Source organism: Pipistrellus hanaki, assembly GCF_964339955.1.
Source record: "Pipistrellus hanaki genome assembly, chromosome: 9".
NCBI lineage: Eukaryota > Metazoa > Chordata > Mammalia > Chiroptera > Vespertilionidae > Pipistrellus > Pipistrellus hanaki.
In genome coordinates, this window is record NC_140511.1 from 65,586,762 (window position 1) to 65,604,014 (window position 17,253).

General features: G+C 36.8%; 2 protein-coding genes across 2 annotated transcripts; both read right to left on the reverse strand.

The window, feature by feature from the left end:
* Positions 1–1,348: 1,348 nt before the first annotated feature.
* On the reverse strand, positions 1,349–2,287 carry OR5D18 (olfactory receptor family 5 subfamily D member 18; the record flags this gene model as incomplete). The annotated part of the gene is made up of 1 exon (XM_084894927.1): positions 1,349–2,287. One exon carries the CDS (start codon positions 2,285–2,287, stop codon positions 1,349–1,351), a length of 939 nt encoding a protein of 312 aa, XP_084751053.1.
* Positions 2,288–9,086: 6,799 nt separating this feature from the next.
* Positions 9,087–15,459, reverse strand: LOC311627587 (olfactory receptor 5D14-like; the record flags this gene model as incomplete). The annotated part of the gene is made up of 2 exons (XM_084894092.1): positions 9,087–10,027; positions 14,520–15,459. The coding sequence occupies 2 exons, from the start codon at positions 15,457–15,459 to the stop codon at positions 9,087–9,089; spliced, it is 1,881 nt and encodes a 626-aa protein (XP_084750218.1).
* Positions 15,460–17,253: the final 1,794 nt, after the last annotated feature.

A 17,253-nucleotide genomic window follows, 5' to 3' on the forward strand; every position in this document is an offset into this window, starting at 1 on the left:
ATGGGAGTTCGGATTGAGGACTCAGAGATTATGCTAATGTTCAGACTAAAATAATAAAGAATTGATAATGTTTTTAATCTTTTCATAGGCAGAAAAATAGCTTGCAATACAGGTAGGGCAGGTGCTAAACGTGCTTACTTAGTGTTTCTAAGATTTTCTGAGATCAAATCTACCATTTGAATGGTTGGTGAATCTATCATATCTTATTATACTGCCACATTGGAGCTCCTTTGAAAACACATTCAGGATATAGACCATGTAGTTTCAATTTCCCAGTCATGCCAAGTTACCTGTATATACAATACAACTCATGCAGACAGACAGACAGACAGACAGACAGACACACACACACACACACACACACACACACACTATGTAGTATTCTCTCAATTAAAAATTTGTTGGGTCATTGACTCAGTATTACATTCTGAACTCCTTATTTTGTTAGGCTTTTGTCTACTGAATAAAAATCCTACCGTATTGAACCAAAGCTGGTTTGACTCAGTGATAAAGCGTCGGTCTGTGGACTGAAAGGTCCCGGGTTCGATTCCGGTCAAGGGCAAGTACATTGGTTGCGGGCACATCCCCAGTAGGGGATGTGCAAGAGGCAGCTGGTCGATGTTTCTCTCTCATCGACGTTTCTAGCTCTCTATCTCTCTCCCTTCCTCTCTGTAAAAATTAAATAAAATATATATTTTTTTAAAAATCCTACTGTATTGAAATGTGTCTCTTTAAACTGTCTATTCTGCTATCCAAGGCCAAGTGCAAACAATACCTATTTTATGAAGGCATATCTCCAAAGTCCCTAAATAGATTTGAGCTTTGTTTATCTCAAATCCTTTAAGATACTTATTTTCTATCATATACAATGGCCACTTTCTTCATTGCTCCACTGTCAACATTAGATGTTGCATTCCTTGAAAATGACGACTATGATGTCTTAACTGCTATTTGTATTTTTTATAAGAGAAATCCATCTGTTTATTGAAGACCTAGTCTATTTCCAGGCATGTAATATGAAAGAGGGATGAAATTAATGTTTATTGGGATTCTATAAGGTATTCCACGTGCTATCTATACTATCTTTTAATCTTTACAATCAGATTAGGAGCCAGCTTATGTTATCTCAAATTTGTAAATGAAAAAATAAAGTGAAAGAAACTGATGATTTTTCTTCAGTAAGAGACAGATTTAAGTTTGTTTGAATCAGTTTCTCTGAATCAAAATCCATGTCCTTTCCACTATAGAACATTAGCTCTTCAAGAATTTAAAAAGCATCTCTTTAAAATAAACCTTTAAGGACATACTTTATTTGCATGTAGGTACAAACTCTACTAAAACAATATGCTCAACAAGAAAAGACTTTAGTGTCCATTAGCTTGCTGACTGTATCCTTGATGTCTTTATTTCTCATACTGTAGATCAGGGGGTTCAGCATGGGGATGACCACCGTGTAAAACACAGAGGCCACTTTGACAGTATGCCTGGAGTTTTGGGAGTTGGGCACACAGTAGAGGAAGAGAATGGTCCCGTGGAAGATGGTGATGGCCGTCAGGTGGGAGGCGCAGGTGGAGAAGGCTTTGCGGCGACCGCCGGCTGAACGCATCTTGAGGATGGTGACGAGAATAAATACGTAGGACATGAGAATGATGAGGAGTGTGCTGACCTCATTAAAGGTGGCAAAAATAAAAAGCAGCAACTGGTTGACATAAGTATCAGAGCAAGAGAGGGAGAGCAGTGAGAACTCACAGAAGAAGTGGTTGATTGTGTTGAGCCCCTCGAATGATAGATTGATAGCAGAACATGTGAGTATCAAGGAGCACACTACTCCCCATGCATAGGATCCGACCACGAGCAATGCACAGAGTTTCTGGGACATGGCAACTGTGTAGAGCAGAGGGTTGCAGATGGCCACAAAGCGGTCATAAGCCATCACAGCCAATAAAAAGGATTCCGTTACCACAAAGGTACAAAAGAAAAAGAATTGTACTGCACACCCTACAAATGAAATGGTTCTGTCTTCTATGACTAGGTTCACCAGAGTCTTAGGGGCAACGATGGAGGAATAGCAGAAATCCACAAACGAGAGGTGGCTGAGGAAAAAGTACATGGGGGTGTGCAGCTTGGGGTTAATTTTGATGATGACAATAATCCCAATATTCCCTACAACAGTGACACTGTAAATGGCCAGAAAAATCAAGAAGAGGGGGACCTGCAGTTCTGGGTAATCTGAGAAGCCCAAGAGAATGAATGTGGTCCCACTTTTGTTTCTCTCTGACAGTATCATAGTTTCCGTTTCTCAGAATCTGAATGAGTCCTGAAAAGAAAAATATCAAACCAACTGAGGGTATAAAAAGCTGGATTAATATTCCTTATCAAACTTATAAATGGAGCAAAAATATCTTTTAGAATTTTTCTATGGGTTTATTATGCAAAATATGCTGAATGTATAATATTTTTAAGCATGATAACATTTTTAAAACTTTTCTGTACATAAAAAATACAATTATTGAATTATTTTTTAAAGTTTTCAATTGTACTGTTTAATATTTTAAAATAGTATGAGATCAAGGGATTTATGGTATTTTAAACCAAATCCACCCATAACACTTTCAGCTCTCCTTTTTTGATGACATAAAAGATAAGCCTAACATCACTGACTTTGTCAACCCTGCAATCAGCAAAAAAATGAGAAATTTCTAAAATTAACGTTTGCTTCATACATTCACACTGTAACATTAAGAATGAATACTCCTGCCGAAACCGGTTTGGCTCAGTGGTAGAGCGTCGGTCTGCGGACGAAAGGTCCCAGGTTCGATTCTGGTCAGGGGCATGTACCTTGGTTGCAGGCACATCCCCAGTGGGGGGCGTGCAGGAGGCAGCTGGTCGATGGTTCTCTCTCATCGACATTTCTAGCTCTCTGTCCCTCTCTCTTCCTTTCTGTAAAAAATCAATAAAATATATTTTTTTAAAAAAAGAATGAATACTCCTAACACTTTACATTTGTGCCTTGTTAATTTCATATAATACTTTAATCTTTTCCTTTTTTAAGATATATTTTTATTGATGTCAGAGAGGAAGGGAAAAGGAGAGAGAGATAGAAACATTAATGACAAGGCAAGGGAGAATTGTTGATCAGCTGCCTTCTGCATACCAGACACTGGGGATGGAGCCCACAGCTTGGGCTTGAGCCCTGACCAGGAATCAAACCGTGACTTCCTGGTTTATAGATTGATGCTCAATCACTGAGCTACACCAGCCAGGCTAATCTCTTCCTTTTTTGATCTAGTAAGTCTGATATAAAAATAAATCCTTCTTTTTTTCAGAAAGCATTGTCCTCACTGCTTGAGAAATAATAACATTAGGACAGATGAGTGATAATCTAGTCTGCTATCTTATTCTTGAGAATAATAAAACAGAAGCTGGAGAAACTTTGACTTTCCCAATGACGTGCAAATAAGGACCAATTTAAATGGCTATGACTAAACCCTAATTTCCAAACTCCCAGCAATATGTCCATATTTTATGCTGTACTCTGATTCATGTTCAAGGGCTAGATGCTGAGGTATTCCCTTTATTAATAGTCACAGGTTATAACAAACTGCAGACGTTATGTGCATGAGCAGTAGCCCAGCGACAGTGTAAATCTGAAAGCAGTAGCAATATGAACTGAGAAGGGGATTTATGGTGTTGGTTTTTTGTTTTTGTTTTTATCCCAGGAATAATAACTATAAATCTGACTTAGAGACTTCCCTTTCCTAGATTATCTCTCTCTCTCCCCCCTTCCTTCAACATCTGTAAAATATTCATTCTGTCACTATTATCATCTGTAAAGGAGAACTAAAAACTGCACTAGAAAGTCATTTTAAGAGACAAAATAGTAATACAGAATTACACAAGGCAAAAGTAGATTTGAATAGAAATTAATACAATACTTAATAAGTAATAATATAAGAAATAACTCTGGCCCTAACTGATTTGGCTCAGTGGATAGGGCCTCGGCCTTCGGACTAAAGGGTCCCAGGTTCAATTCCAGTCAAGGGCATGTACCTTGTTTGCAGGCACATCCCCAGTAGGGGGTGTGCAGGAGACAGCTGATTAATGTTTCTCTCTCATTGATGTTTCTAACTCTCTATCCCTCTCCCTTTTTCTCTGTAAAAAAAAATCAATAAAATATGTATTTTTTAAAAATAATAAACTGTGTTTTTCACACTCACAACTTTACAGGGCAAAAGCCTCCTGTTGCCTGACCATATATTCTCTAATTGCTGCCTAACACCTCTAAGATCCTCCCATACCAGGAAAACCTCTATCTATTATTTCTAGGAAGGTTATCCCTAGTCCCACAACCTATGAAATAGTTTCAGATGGCCCATCAGTGAAGGTGTCAGATCATATGTGAAACTGAGACACTCCAAGGTCCTATCTGCTCATATTCTCATAGGTTTGAGTATTAAAGACAACCCCAAAAGACAATCCATCACAAAGCCAGACATTCTCACTATCACACTTTTTCTTAATACAATTCTTAATTTATCTAAGTCCATTAAGAATTAATGCTAGGAACACATATGTAATACCTTAATCAATAAAAAAAAAAGTAATGCTACATTTAATGTAATGTCCCAAAAGCTATTATTAAACTACTCGTAAATTTTTCTACATATTTGAATCCAGGAAATATAATAGCTGAAATATTCTTTCTTATAATTTTCCTCCATTTTGTTGTAATTTTTGCTCTCAAGGGCAAATGTGTCCTGCTTTATAATCTTAAAGCTGGTATCTTTTTTTTTTTTTTCACTAGTCTATTTATTCTCTGCTTACTTCATTTTATTTAAATACAGTGTGATACTCCTCCAAGAAATTATAGAAGCAAGACAATGCACAGTTCCAAAATTCTCCAAGCTCTTCTTACCCCCACTCTAGATACCTGCTTTTCGTGGGGCTGCTACTGGGGAGCTCAGCTGAGCCAGGCCTTCTGATTGCAAAGCTCTGCAGGACAATGGCACATCCTCTTCCTGGTGTGTTCAGATATAGAACTTTTGCAGTGACTAAATATTTCTCAAGAGCTGCATAGATCTAAAGGGTAAATGTCCCCCTCTCACATTGTTTTCTAGATACCATACATTGAAATTGAATATCAATCTGTCTTTTGAATCTTAAAACAAACCTGCTGATGGCAAAAATAGGACCTCTCCTGGATGGAAGGGATACATATATTCTTATATCTATAATCACAACCTTTGGGATATGGACCCTCGAGACCCTCCATTGTCTCATGCTCTTGAGATCATGAAATAAACAATTAAAATTAATCACCTTCCTCTGATGTTATTCTTGTGTACCAGAAATCTAGAGCGGCATGAAGGGCATTTCATATGAAATTCATCTTTTAAAGTCAGTTCCCCCAGCTCTCTGATCACTCCTATACCTTCCTATAGATACCAAAATTACATAATTATAAAAGTGCTCATTATCAAATATTAACCAAGTGGCTACTATATGCCAGAAATAACCCTCTTCTTCCATTCCATCCACTCTGTGTTGGAGAAGTGTGAAATGCATCAGTTAGGTCATCCTGATTCATTGAAAGTTAAAGCAGAGACATTTACGAAGTTCAATATTCAATCAGTAAAATGATCTAGTCTCCTTCAAATCTCTTCTATTCTGTTATCTTTTCCCTCCTCCGTCTTCTCCAGCTAGTCAGACCTCCTTGCTACTTTTCAAAAACAAAACAAAACAAAACAAAACAAAACAAACAAACAAAACAAAAAACACACTCATTCCATATGGCCTTTTTTATTATTATCATCCCAGATAATTTCTATAGTGCTTCAGGGAATGTTTTCCCTGAAGTATTTGCTCAAATGCATGTTTATTTGTTTTTTAATTTATCTTTATTGTTCAAAGTATTTCAGATGTCCCCCTTTTTTTTCCATTGAACCCCTCCACCCTCCACCAGTCCCTCCCAGGCCTTCACCACACTATTGTCTGTATCCATGGGCTATGCATATATGCATATAAAGTTAATCAGTTAATCTCTCCCCACTCACCCACTCAGATCTTCTGAGATTCACATCTTTTCCATGCTTCTATGCCTCTGGATCTCTTTTGTTCATCAGTTTATTTTTTTCACTAGATTCTACATATGAGTGAGATCATGTGGAACTTATCTTTCTCTGATGGCTTATTTTGCTTAGTATAATACCAGGTCTCTGCATCTGTTTCAAATTGATTTTTAGTGAAACCTTCAATTACCATGCTATTATACTTCTGCGTTACCCTACTTCCCAATTTCGCATTTAAAGTACTTATCATGGTTCAAATATATATTTAATGCATATTTATTGGATTTATTGTATATTGTTTGTTCCCTCCTGCTAGAGCAAAAGCTCCAGAGAAACAGGGATTTTTTTATTGGCTTTTCTTTACTGATATAGTTCAATCTTCCAGATCAGTGACTATTACAAAGTACTATGAATATTTATTGAATGAAAAATACGAAAAAATCCATGGAACTGGGATAGAGGCAAAATGAGGAATTTGAATGCAGAGAAGAGATAGTTCATAAAGAATGTTTTTAGAAGACATTATTAAAACTTGGACAGTCAAAATAAAATAAATGTCCACTCTGTTGAATTTTTTATCTCTTGTCAGGTTTATTACAATAGAAATCTTAAATTTTCAAAATCAAATACAGCATGGTGAAATTGTCTACAAATGGGAAAAAGCATCTCAAATATTCTCCTTTAGATCATCTTAAACCAAAGTTTTATCCTGTCCGTTCATTCAGCAAACATTTTTGCATACCTATTAAATGCAAAACTATAATATTGATATAAGAATAATACAGATATGAATTATATTAAAACTTTTATCTCAAAGGATATATAATCTCTCTGTCGTAACAAGCAATACCATTGAACATAGACTGGTTGAAGGATGTATATTCACTGATCAGACTTAACAAAGTGACTGTTTTGCTAACTTTTCTTTCTGGTGCAGGAACCAGGGAAAGGAGATTTGAGCACATAATGAGAATATGTAACTACACATTCAATCATTCTTTTATTCATTCAAAAAACAAATATTTATTATAGACATATCCTGAGACATATACTATTTTTGGTATCAGGAGAAAAAGAAAGAATATCCCTTTATCAACAAATTTATACTTAATGGAGAATACAAAAACAAATAACTATGTAATCATTTTCTGGTAATAATTAATGCTGAAATATATATAATTGCAGGAATCATTTTTTATATTTTCTTCGTGGTACATTTATTTTTTTAATCTTTATTGTTAAAAGTATTACATATGTTCCCTCTTTGTCCCCATTGACCCCTTGTAGCCTGCCCAGCCACCCACCCCAGGCCTTCACCACAATATTGTCTGTGTTCATCGGTTACGCATATATGCATACAAGTTCCTTGGTTGATTTTTTAGGGAGGTTAGGCAAGACCACAATGAGGTGATATTTGAGCATAGACCATTATGAAGTTATTCAAGTAACTGGGGGAAGAGTGTTGAGTCTAGAGCAAAGAGTACAGCAAATACAACTCATTGTCAAATAGTCAGCTTTTTTATGTATCTCAATAATTCTGCAGTTTGTGTTGCTGTTCTATACTTTCTAAATACCTTTATCAAAAATATAACATGGATATTTCAGGATAACAATATCTATGGCAGAAAGAAAAAGAAGGAAGCCAATTTTGGTGTATCAATGGGTGTCCTTTAAGATGTATTTATATAATTAAGTTGGAATTCCTTAGAATACTAAAAAAAAAAAAATGGAATAATACTAGTAGAGTATTATTGCAGTGTTCTTTAATTTAAAAGTTACCATGAAATAATTCAGGTCTTCAGAAATTACTTGGGATGACAGAACCAGAAGTTTTATCAGTGTAATTTTATACCTTTTATGTGCTATAGGTAGTGCTTTTTATAATTTAATGTTTTTCTATTGTTTTTGCCAAGAAATTTTGTATATTTATGTAATCTAAATGTTAAACCTGTACTTAGAGTTCTAATGGCATGTGAAATAAAGACAATATCTAATTTTATCTTTTCCTCACATGGCCATCTATTTGTTTCAATATGACACTGTTTTAATAATAATGTCTATAATTTATTTTAAATTCTATAGGGTCAGACTTACTGCTATAATTTGCTCTGATTTTTAAGGTATTTGTTACTGGATATTTGTGCTTGTTTAACCATTCATAAAAACAGTAGAACAGAAATTTTGAAATATGAGTCCTTAATAGTTCCTGATATTTACATTCACTCTGATACATAGACTAGATAATGCTAAGACATCATTCCCAGATATGATAAGGCTGGGTATGCAGGCTTTTGAGAAATAATATCCAAGCACAGCTAGAAGTATTAAAGTGACTCTAGGAATTGCCATTCCAAATGACAAAATTAATTTTCATGACCTCTCACACCAATAGCTTAAAAGGTATAGTGAAAAGGGCACTAGTTTTGGAGTAAACAGTAAGTTCCTATCTTAAATCAATCATTTTAGTCATTTCTAGACTAGTTTCTTGATCTTCTGTGTCATCATCCACACAACAGGTTTAAGAATCCTTGCCTCAATGTACTTCTCAACACAAGCTGACTGTCCATTCATAGAATTCAGAGGAAGAAAGGTGTCAGAAAAGGCTTATTACCCCTTTTATCAAAAAGCATATCCACCTGTATCTCCAACAAAGACACAGTGCTTTAGTGACACACAACACAAGTACATTTAAAGGCAAGTTACCCATGGTCACTTGCAGTAACAAAGCAAAAAGGCCTTTTCTAAGTTGAGTAAAGATGATTCTCTCAGCTTTGTAGTATTTTTATTGTGTGGTTGTTTTTTATAGAATTTGAAGGAACAAATGTTTTACAGATCAAAATCCAATGGAATCCATCCCAAAATTAACTTTTCTGGCATCATCAAGGAATTTGAGCTAACCAATCAACAATATATTAACATCACAGCCACCTATAAAAACCTCATGCAAATATATGCTATCTTAGAGGTGTTATAAGCTCCTATTGTTCATTGGGATTGAAAACACCCTTTGAGGTTGGTTCAGTGGGATGAAACTTTTGTGTCTATGAATTTCCAGAAGGCATCCTTCACATCTCTATTCCTCAGGCTGTAGATCAGAGGGTTCAGCATGGGGTTGACCACTGTGTAAAAGACAGAGGCCACTTTGACCGTTTGCCGAGAGTTTTTGGAGTTGGGCACACAGTAGAGGGAAAGGATGGTCCCATGGAAGATGGTGATGGCTGTCAGGTGGGAGGCACAAGTGGAGAAGGCTTTGCGACGCCCGCTGGCAGAACGGATTTTCAGTACAGTCACAAAGATAAAAGCATATGAAGTGAGGATAATCAGCAGTGTGCTCACCTCATTGAAGGTAGCAAAACCAAAGAGCAGCAGGTGGGGGATGTGTGTATCAGAGCTCGAGACGGCAATGAGAGCAGTATATTCACAGAAAAAGTGGTTAATTACATTATATCCAAAAAAATTGAGTTGGAGAGCATAGCAAAGGAGTACCAAGGGGCCAAACATACCCCAGAGATATGACCCAGCCACCAGCAAGGCACAGAGCCTTAGTGACATGGCCACTGTATAGAGCAGAGGATTGCAGATGGCCACAAAGCGGTCATAGGCCATCACTGCCAACAAGAAGGACTCAGTCACCACAGCAGTACAGGACAGGAAGTACTGCAACATGCAGCTAGCATAGAAGATACTTTTATCAGCCATGACCAAGTTCTCAAGCAGTTTGGGAGTAACGATGGAAGAATAACAAAAATCAACAAAAGAAAGGTGACTAAGGAAAAAGTACATGGGGGTGTGAAATTTGGGGTTAATCTTGATGATTAGGATCATTCCAAGGTTGCCTACCACAGTGATGATGTACATGATCAGAAATACGAGGAAGAGGGGGATCTGGAGCTCTGGGTAATCTGTGAAACCCAAGAGGACAAAGACTGTGTCCACACTCCTATTTCTTGCAGCCATCACTGCAGAACATTTGAAGAGAGGGATGGGGGAAGAGAGTTGTTTCTGTCAAAAAAAAAAAAATACATGGCAGTAAGCAACAAACATACCATGAATTTCTATGGTAGACCAAAGAAAATGATTAAATAAATAAATAAATAAATAAAGGTTTTGGGTCCTACTTTATTCCACACAGAACATGTCCCATGCAGATTATTGCTACAGGTATAACAAACCAAGCTGAGTCGCTAAAACATCTTTGCACTTCCATGGCAATTTGTGTTTCCATAAGAAATGCTTAACAAATTACAGTATGACCACCCACACTACCTAGTAGCATAATATGCACACAGCTGATAAAAATGTTTGCACATAAATGGTGAGTCTGTGGGGAAAAAAGTGAAATGTTTGCCTCAAAAAAGAATATATAATACTACTATGTAATACTATTATATAAGAATATATAATACTATTTATGTATTATGCCTGTAAACATAAATCAACTAAAATCAAGAGAATATGTTTCTATTCTAAGGATAAAGTAAATATTAGAGAAATCTAGAAAAAAATAATATCAATCCCAACTTAGCACCTTTTGTTTAGAAAAGGCTACATCTTTCATTGAATACCTTAGCTATTGAGTGGTTGAGGAGGACAATGGCTCCTTTTGACCTCTGAGTATAATATACACTTTATTAGGATTTATAGCCTAAGTTTGTAGGCCCTAAGAGTTAGCTTCTACTACAAACCAGACATTATATAGATACATCTAGTAAGGATCTCAAGACTTATCATGTAGAGTTCTCTCAGAACCAGTTAATACTCCTTCTTGTGAAAATTTATATACCAATAGAAAGTGCATAAAAGGAGGCCATGAGTATATATCGATTTCCAGGTAGAATATTTACTCTGTTTTTGTGAAAAGGTTGTCAATGGACTTGAAACCAAATATTTTCATGAGTGTTAACTTCTTTCTTTAATGTAATCAGACTCAGGATTGGATAGCATTTCCAGTGACTTACTATCAAAAGAAAACCCTATCATCACATTTGGAAAGTATGTTCACTGTTTCATAGAAACCTGAATAAACTTACCTGCTACAGAGGAACAGGCCACCACCTCCTGTTCTCATAAGCTAAGTGTAATGGAGGCATCAAGGCCCTTACATCTAACTTGTAGCCCTGGGGACTCAAACCCTGGAGAATCCCTAGCAACTTATTTCTCACAAACATCAAAACAGATAATCAAGGCAAATGCCAAGTCCCTTGTGCCATTTTTAATGACTAGAATTTCTTTGAAATTGCATAGAAAAAATGCTGCTTGAAATGAACTACCAGCCTTTGTTTGCACACAACCATATGCCCTGTAGAATTCATAAAACTAAGGTAAATCCCTATTTCTCAAATTGTGCTTCCTCTACACCAAAATTCAGTAGGCCTCTTTTGATTTCGTGGATAGCATACACCCATTTTAGGCAAGTTACTCCAACTCATTTACAAAGTTACTCAAAATATCATCCATTTGTTGTGAATCCCAAAACAAGACAAATGCCAACAAGTCTAGTCTGCCATGCCAGCTTCTGTGTTATTTCAGACAAATGGCCTGATAATATGATTGTCCTTGAAGTGTATTCACAGATAAGGATTGTGCAGAACTTTGGATAAGCCCCTATAGTGAATTACAGATTAGACATATAGTAGAAACAGCTTCTGACTTTTTAATGGGCCCTAATAGGGACTAAATGAGTGACCATAGGCTACCACGTTACTGTGCAACCTACACTTCCTCAGCTGGGTGTTGTCTATCCCACCAGCCCATAACATCAGGCATACACAGCAGTCGATAGCATTCCTGTTCCTGAAGACACAAGCAATTTACATGAGTGAGTGGTTCAGGTGCCCATGATCAATGCTATTGTTGCTTTGTCCTTCAAAGATTGAACTTATAATGTATCCTCATGAGGAATTTTTTTAATGATAATCTGATTATGGAAGAAAGCATTGGGGCCTTATTTTTTGATGATTCTACAAAAATGGACAGCTGTAACATTACAGACCTATTCTAGGGTGTCCCTGAAAGACCATGGTGAAGAACGACTCTCCTAGTATTCAGTAATTCAAACAGTGTGCCTGGAATATTGGAACAGCCTTTCAAACCTCAGTTATGGGACAAGCTATGTTGGCAATAGAGGAATGGAGTAAAGGCCTACGAAATGTGTTATATGCTCTAAATCTGCAACCAGTACACAACTGCTATTTTTCCAATAATTTATGGGACCCAGAATTTATGGGTGAAGGTGGAAATGGGATTGGCTCTTCTACCTGTTAATCCATAATGATCCACCAGCTAGATCTCTGCTTCCATACGGTGAACCATAAGCTGTAGTCGCTTAGAGGAGAAATACTTCCACTAGGGAGCACAGGGATTGGTTCAGCAAACTGGAATTGTGACTTGTTTCAGCAAGAAAATGTGTTGGGAGTAGTGTTAAATAGATTCTGGAGCAGAGGCACCAAGGTGCCTCATAGCTTCTACTTCCAGTCTCTCCAAACACGGTGCAGAGGTTGCTGCAAAAGGCAGCCAGGGTATCCTGCTAGCAGATAGAGACTTCATGGGAGAATACTGAGGCACCCCAGCCAACAGCCAGCACCGTGTCACCTAACAAAACAGTGACATCATTATGGAAGTTTAGACCCAGAAGAGCTCCCAAATGATTGCAGCCATGTAATGAGGCCAGGTGAAGCATTTGGCCAGAAGGATGGCATACAGCTTCTGGGCCGTGGCAACTGTGTAAAGCAGAGACTTACAAAAGCCAAGAAATGGTTATAAATCAGCACTGTTGAGAATGACTTTTTTTTCTTTTCTTTTTTTTCTTTGAAATGCATGTGGTTTGGGAGGTAAGAGCGAACAGAAGAATGCATCTTTTGTGCATTATATATCCCCTTAAGTATGGATAGTATGATAAAGTTATGTGGAAACCCTGGTTTAAAACTGAAGAAAATTAAAAATAAAACGTGTTTACCTTATGTTTTACAATTGCCTACCTGTTCACACATGCGAGACAAGGCTTTGTGGTATATCTTTATAGTATAAAGTGAAGTCAAAATTTTATTCAAAATCAACACACTGGGTTAAGGCCAGCAGATAAATCATCAATGTAGAGGACATTTCAATCAAAACAGTGGCAATAATGCTGTACTTGTCTGACAGATATGCCATGCAGGTAAAATGATTAATTAATTAAAAGTTAACCTATAAGAACAAATCAAGATTATGCAAACTATTTCTGAAACATATTGTGATATCTTCTGTGTTAACAAATAGAATTACAAAATCAAGTTTAATACATCAGATTGCAAGATTAATAACTACATAGTTCTCATTTTTGGTAATACTTCTAGAAATTTCTATAAAATCAACATTATTACTTGATATTCAGAGTCATTATGTTTACCATCACTTCCTACACTATAGTAAAAGTACATGAGGCCCTGCAGAGAGCCCCAATAAGTTGACCAGATCTGAGAGATTATGTCTCTAGGCTCTCATTGCTAGTCTTCAATATTCACACTCCTAGGTACAACATTTCAGAATTCCTCTATAATCTCAACATTCCCACTGCTTAAATGAAATTAAAGAATGATTTAAAAAATAATTTACTTAGAGTTGAGAAATTTGGATTTTATGGTCTTATATTTACTGTTAAGTAAATTTCCTAGAGTTTCTACAGTGAATTGCCCCAAAGTTGGTTGTGTAAAACAATGGAAATTTGTTTTCTCATACTTCTGGAGACCAGAAGCCTGAAGTCAAGGCGCTGGCAGGGTATGCACCCTTTCAATATGCAAGAAGATAATCCTTTGCATTCAGGTAGTTCCTGAGTGCGTTGGCTGGTAGCAACAAAATGCCAATCTCTGCTTCCATCTTCACTAAGCCTTTCTCCTTGTGTGTCTCCTTGGGCTCTTTTCTCAATAAGAGCATGCTTATTTGGATTTGGGCCCACCCTATTCCAGTATACTTTCATCTCAATCTTTACCTTAATTACATCTTCAAAGAGCCTATTCTCAAATAGTGTTACATTCTGAATTTCTGAATAGACAAGGATATTTGGGAGGACATTATTCAACCTACAAAATTTATGTCACTTCATTTACAATTCACACTGAAATGAATAGAAATCAAATTATCACCCTAACTGGTTGGCTCAGTGGATAGAGTGTTGGCCTGCGGACTGAAAGGTCCCAGGTTCTATTCCAGTCAAGGACATGTACCTCGGCTGTGGATACATCCCCAGTAGGAGGTGTGCAGGAGGCGGCTGATCAATGTTTCTCTCTTGTCGATGTTTCTGACTCTCTGTCCCTCTCTCTTCCTCTCTGTAAAAAATATATAATAAAATATATATTTTTAAAATTATCACCTAAGTGGTTATTGCAAGAGATTTAAAACATCATCTCTACTAGAAGCACTGAACAATTCTCAATATAGTAAATCAAATTCCTCTTGGAAATATAAATCTTCAACACAATTGTTTTGAGTGATGAATTAACTTCCTGACACTCTCCTTCACAACTTTGTTTCTGAGGCTGTATATCAGAGGGTTCAGCATGGGAATTACCACCGTATAAAACACAGAACCTACTTTGATTATGAGCCTTGAGTTTTTGGAGTTGGGTACACAATAAAGGAACAGGAAAGTCCCATGAAAAATGGTGATGGTGGTCAGGTGGGAGGCACAAGTGGAGAAGGCTTTTTTGCGCCCACTAGCTAAAGGCATTTTTATGACAGTGACAACGATAAAAACATAAGTAGTGAGAATGATTACAAGGCTGATCACCTCATTTAATATGGCTATGGCAAAGCAAAGCACTTCGCTGATATAGGGATCAGAGCAGGAGACAGAAACAATGGCAGAGTGCTCACAGAAAATATTGTTTATGATATTAGACCCACAGAAGGATAATTCCTGAAGAAAAAAGGTGAGTGGCAGGGAAAATACTATTCCTAAGATGTAGGGGCCAGCTACTAGTGATGCACAGAGCTTTTGGGACATGACTACCGTGTACAGAAGAGGGCTACACACTGCCACAAATCGGTCATAGGCCATCACTGCCAACATGAATGTTTCTGCCACCGCAAACAAACAAGCCAAGGAGAACTGCATGATGCATTCTGGGAAAGAGATGGTTCTGTCCTCCACAACCAAGTTCTCCAGCAGCTTGGGTGTAATTGTAGAGGAATAACAGAAATCTACAAAGGACAAGTGGCTGAGAAAAAAGTACATGGGGGTGTGGAGTTGGGGACTGGTCCTGATGATCATGATCATACCCAGGTTGCCCAGCACAGTGACCATGTAGATGATCAGGAATACCAGGAACAGGGGCACCTGGAGACCCGGAAAATCTGAGAAGCCCAAGAGAGTGAATGTGGCTCCAGCACTCCGATTTCCTTCAGTTAACAACATGGTTGTTGCTGGAGAACATCTGAAACAGTGATAAAAATAACAACAATGATAATGATGACAGTACATTGATATACCAGTTACCATTTGGCAGGCACTATGCTAAAACATTAAGCTATTGTAGATTAACTTCCTTTTTATCTTTATTGTTAAAGGTATTACAGATGTTCCCTCTTTCCCCCCATTATTATGCTGAGCAAAATAAGCCAGTCAGAGGAAGATAAATATCGCATGGTCTCACTTCTATGTGGAATCTAAATAACAAAATAAACTATACTAATTTTCATCTCCAAACAGCATTGGAGGTGAAAATGGTTCTCTATTTAGAGATGGTTCTGTCTCCCACAGACCATGAGTTGAACCATAATGTCCAACCTGAGGATCAAAGAAAGGTAGCATCTGTGAGTCACCACAGAATTTTCAAGCTCTGAAAAAATAATGGATATTGAAGGAATATAATCCTGTATATCAGCAAACTCTTGATTAATCCATCCTGAAACTATAATAATTGCCTTAGTGCTCTACAATGTGGCAACCTGATAAAATAATGAGGTTATAGTTTTGACATGTTGTTCCCTCAAGCATCTGTTTTCTACATTAAGTGTTTTTCTCACTTACTGTCATTGATGCTATCCACATACTGATCTAGATTCCTTATTAACTTTTAAATGTCTATTATGTTTTATTTCATAATTTTATTGGGCAAATTAGAGCATTAAATGCTCATAGGATCTCTGAATTGGAGAGCAACTTCAGATATATTTTTGCTCAAGCCTTTCATATTCTCTAGAGGAAGCTAGAGAATGTGGTAATAGTTACCAATGGTTACATAATCACCCTCAAAATTTCCTGCCACTCTAAGTATTGTCTTGATTAAAGTTACATAAGTCATTATCTTATTTGGAGTCATACAATCTTTGTTATATTCTCATATGTGATTTTGAGAAAGCAAAAGCATCTTGTATTCACAGCAGTTCATAACTGCAGAAATATTCTTAATCATGTAACGATTTTTTTTTTGTTTTCTTTTGCAGTTTATTTTGGGTTCCCTTCCTTTGCAACTAAAGACTCATGATAAATCACGTTATTTCATTTAATCCTGCAACAAATTTTTGTTTTCCTTCTTTTTAAATATATTTGTATCATTGACAGTATTACAGATATCTCCCATTCCCCCCTCCCTTTACCATTAGCCAATAGCATGCACATGTCTGAAATGTTCAGATGAACATAAGACAATTAGTATGAATCTCATAAACAAAGATGACGTTTTAGTTTTGCCTAACCAGGTCAAGGTAGAAAGAAACTATTATACCCTTCATAGCTAAATGCCCCTTGTGACAACATTCCAAAACTTGTATTTCCTACGTGAGGAAAAGGGAATCAGCAGGCATGAAGAGCTAATGACAGGTAAGCATAATTTACAAAGCATGGTTTTGAAAACGTATATTTAAATTTATTTACTCTGTGATCTTTGGTGAATTACTTGAATTGTCTATGCCTCAACTTCTTTATCAATAATATTGACATGGTAATAGATATTTCATAGGTGTGTAAAAATTAAGTTTGGAAATGATATTAATATACTGAGCACAAAAGCTGGTAATCATGGAATCCAGGAGCTGTAGGTTTCTCTATCCTCACCCCTTTTTATTATTACTGCTATGGCTAATTGGTATTATTTTTACACCCTGATATTTTTTAATATAAGGATCAGATCAAGGATGGAAGTGGGCAGCAATGAGTATCTCGGTACAATCTGGAATGTCAAAGTCTAGCTCAGCTCTTTCCTGGATC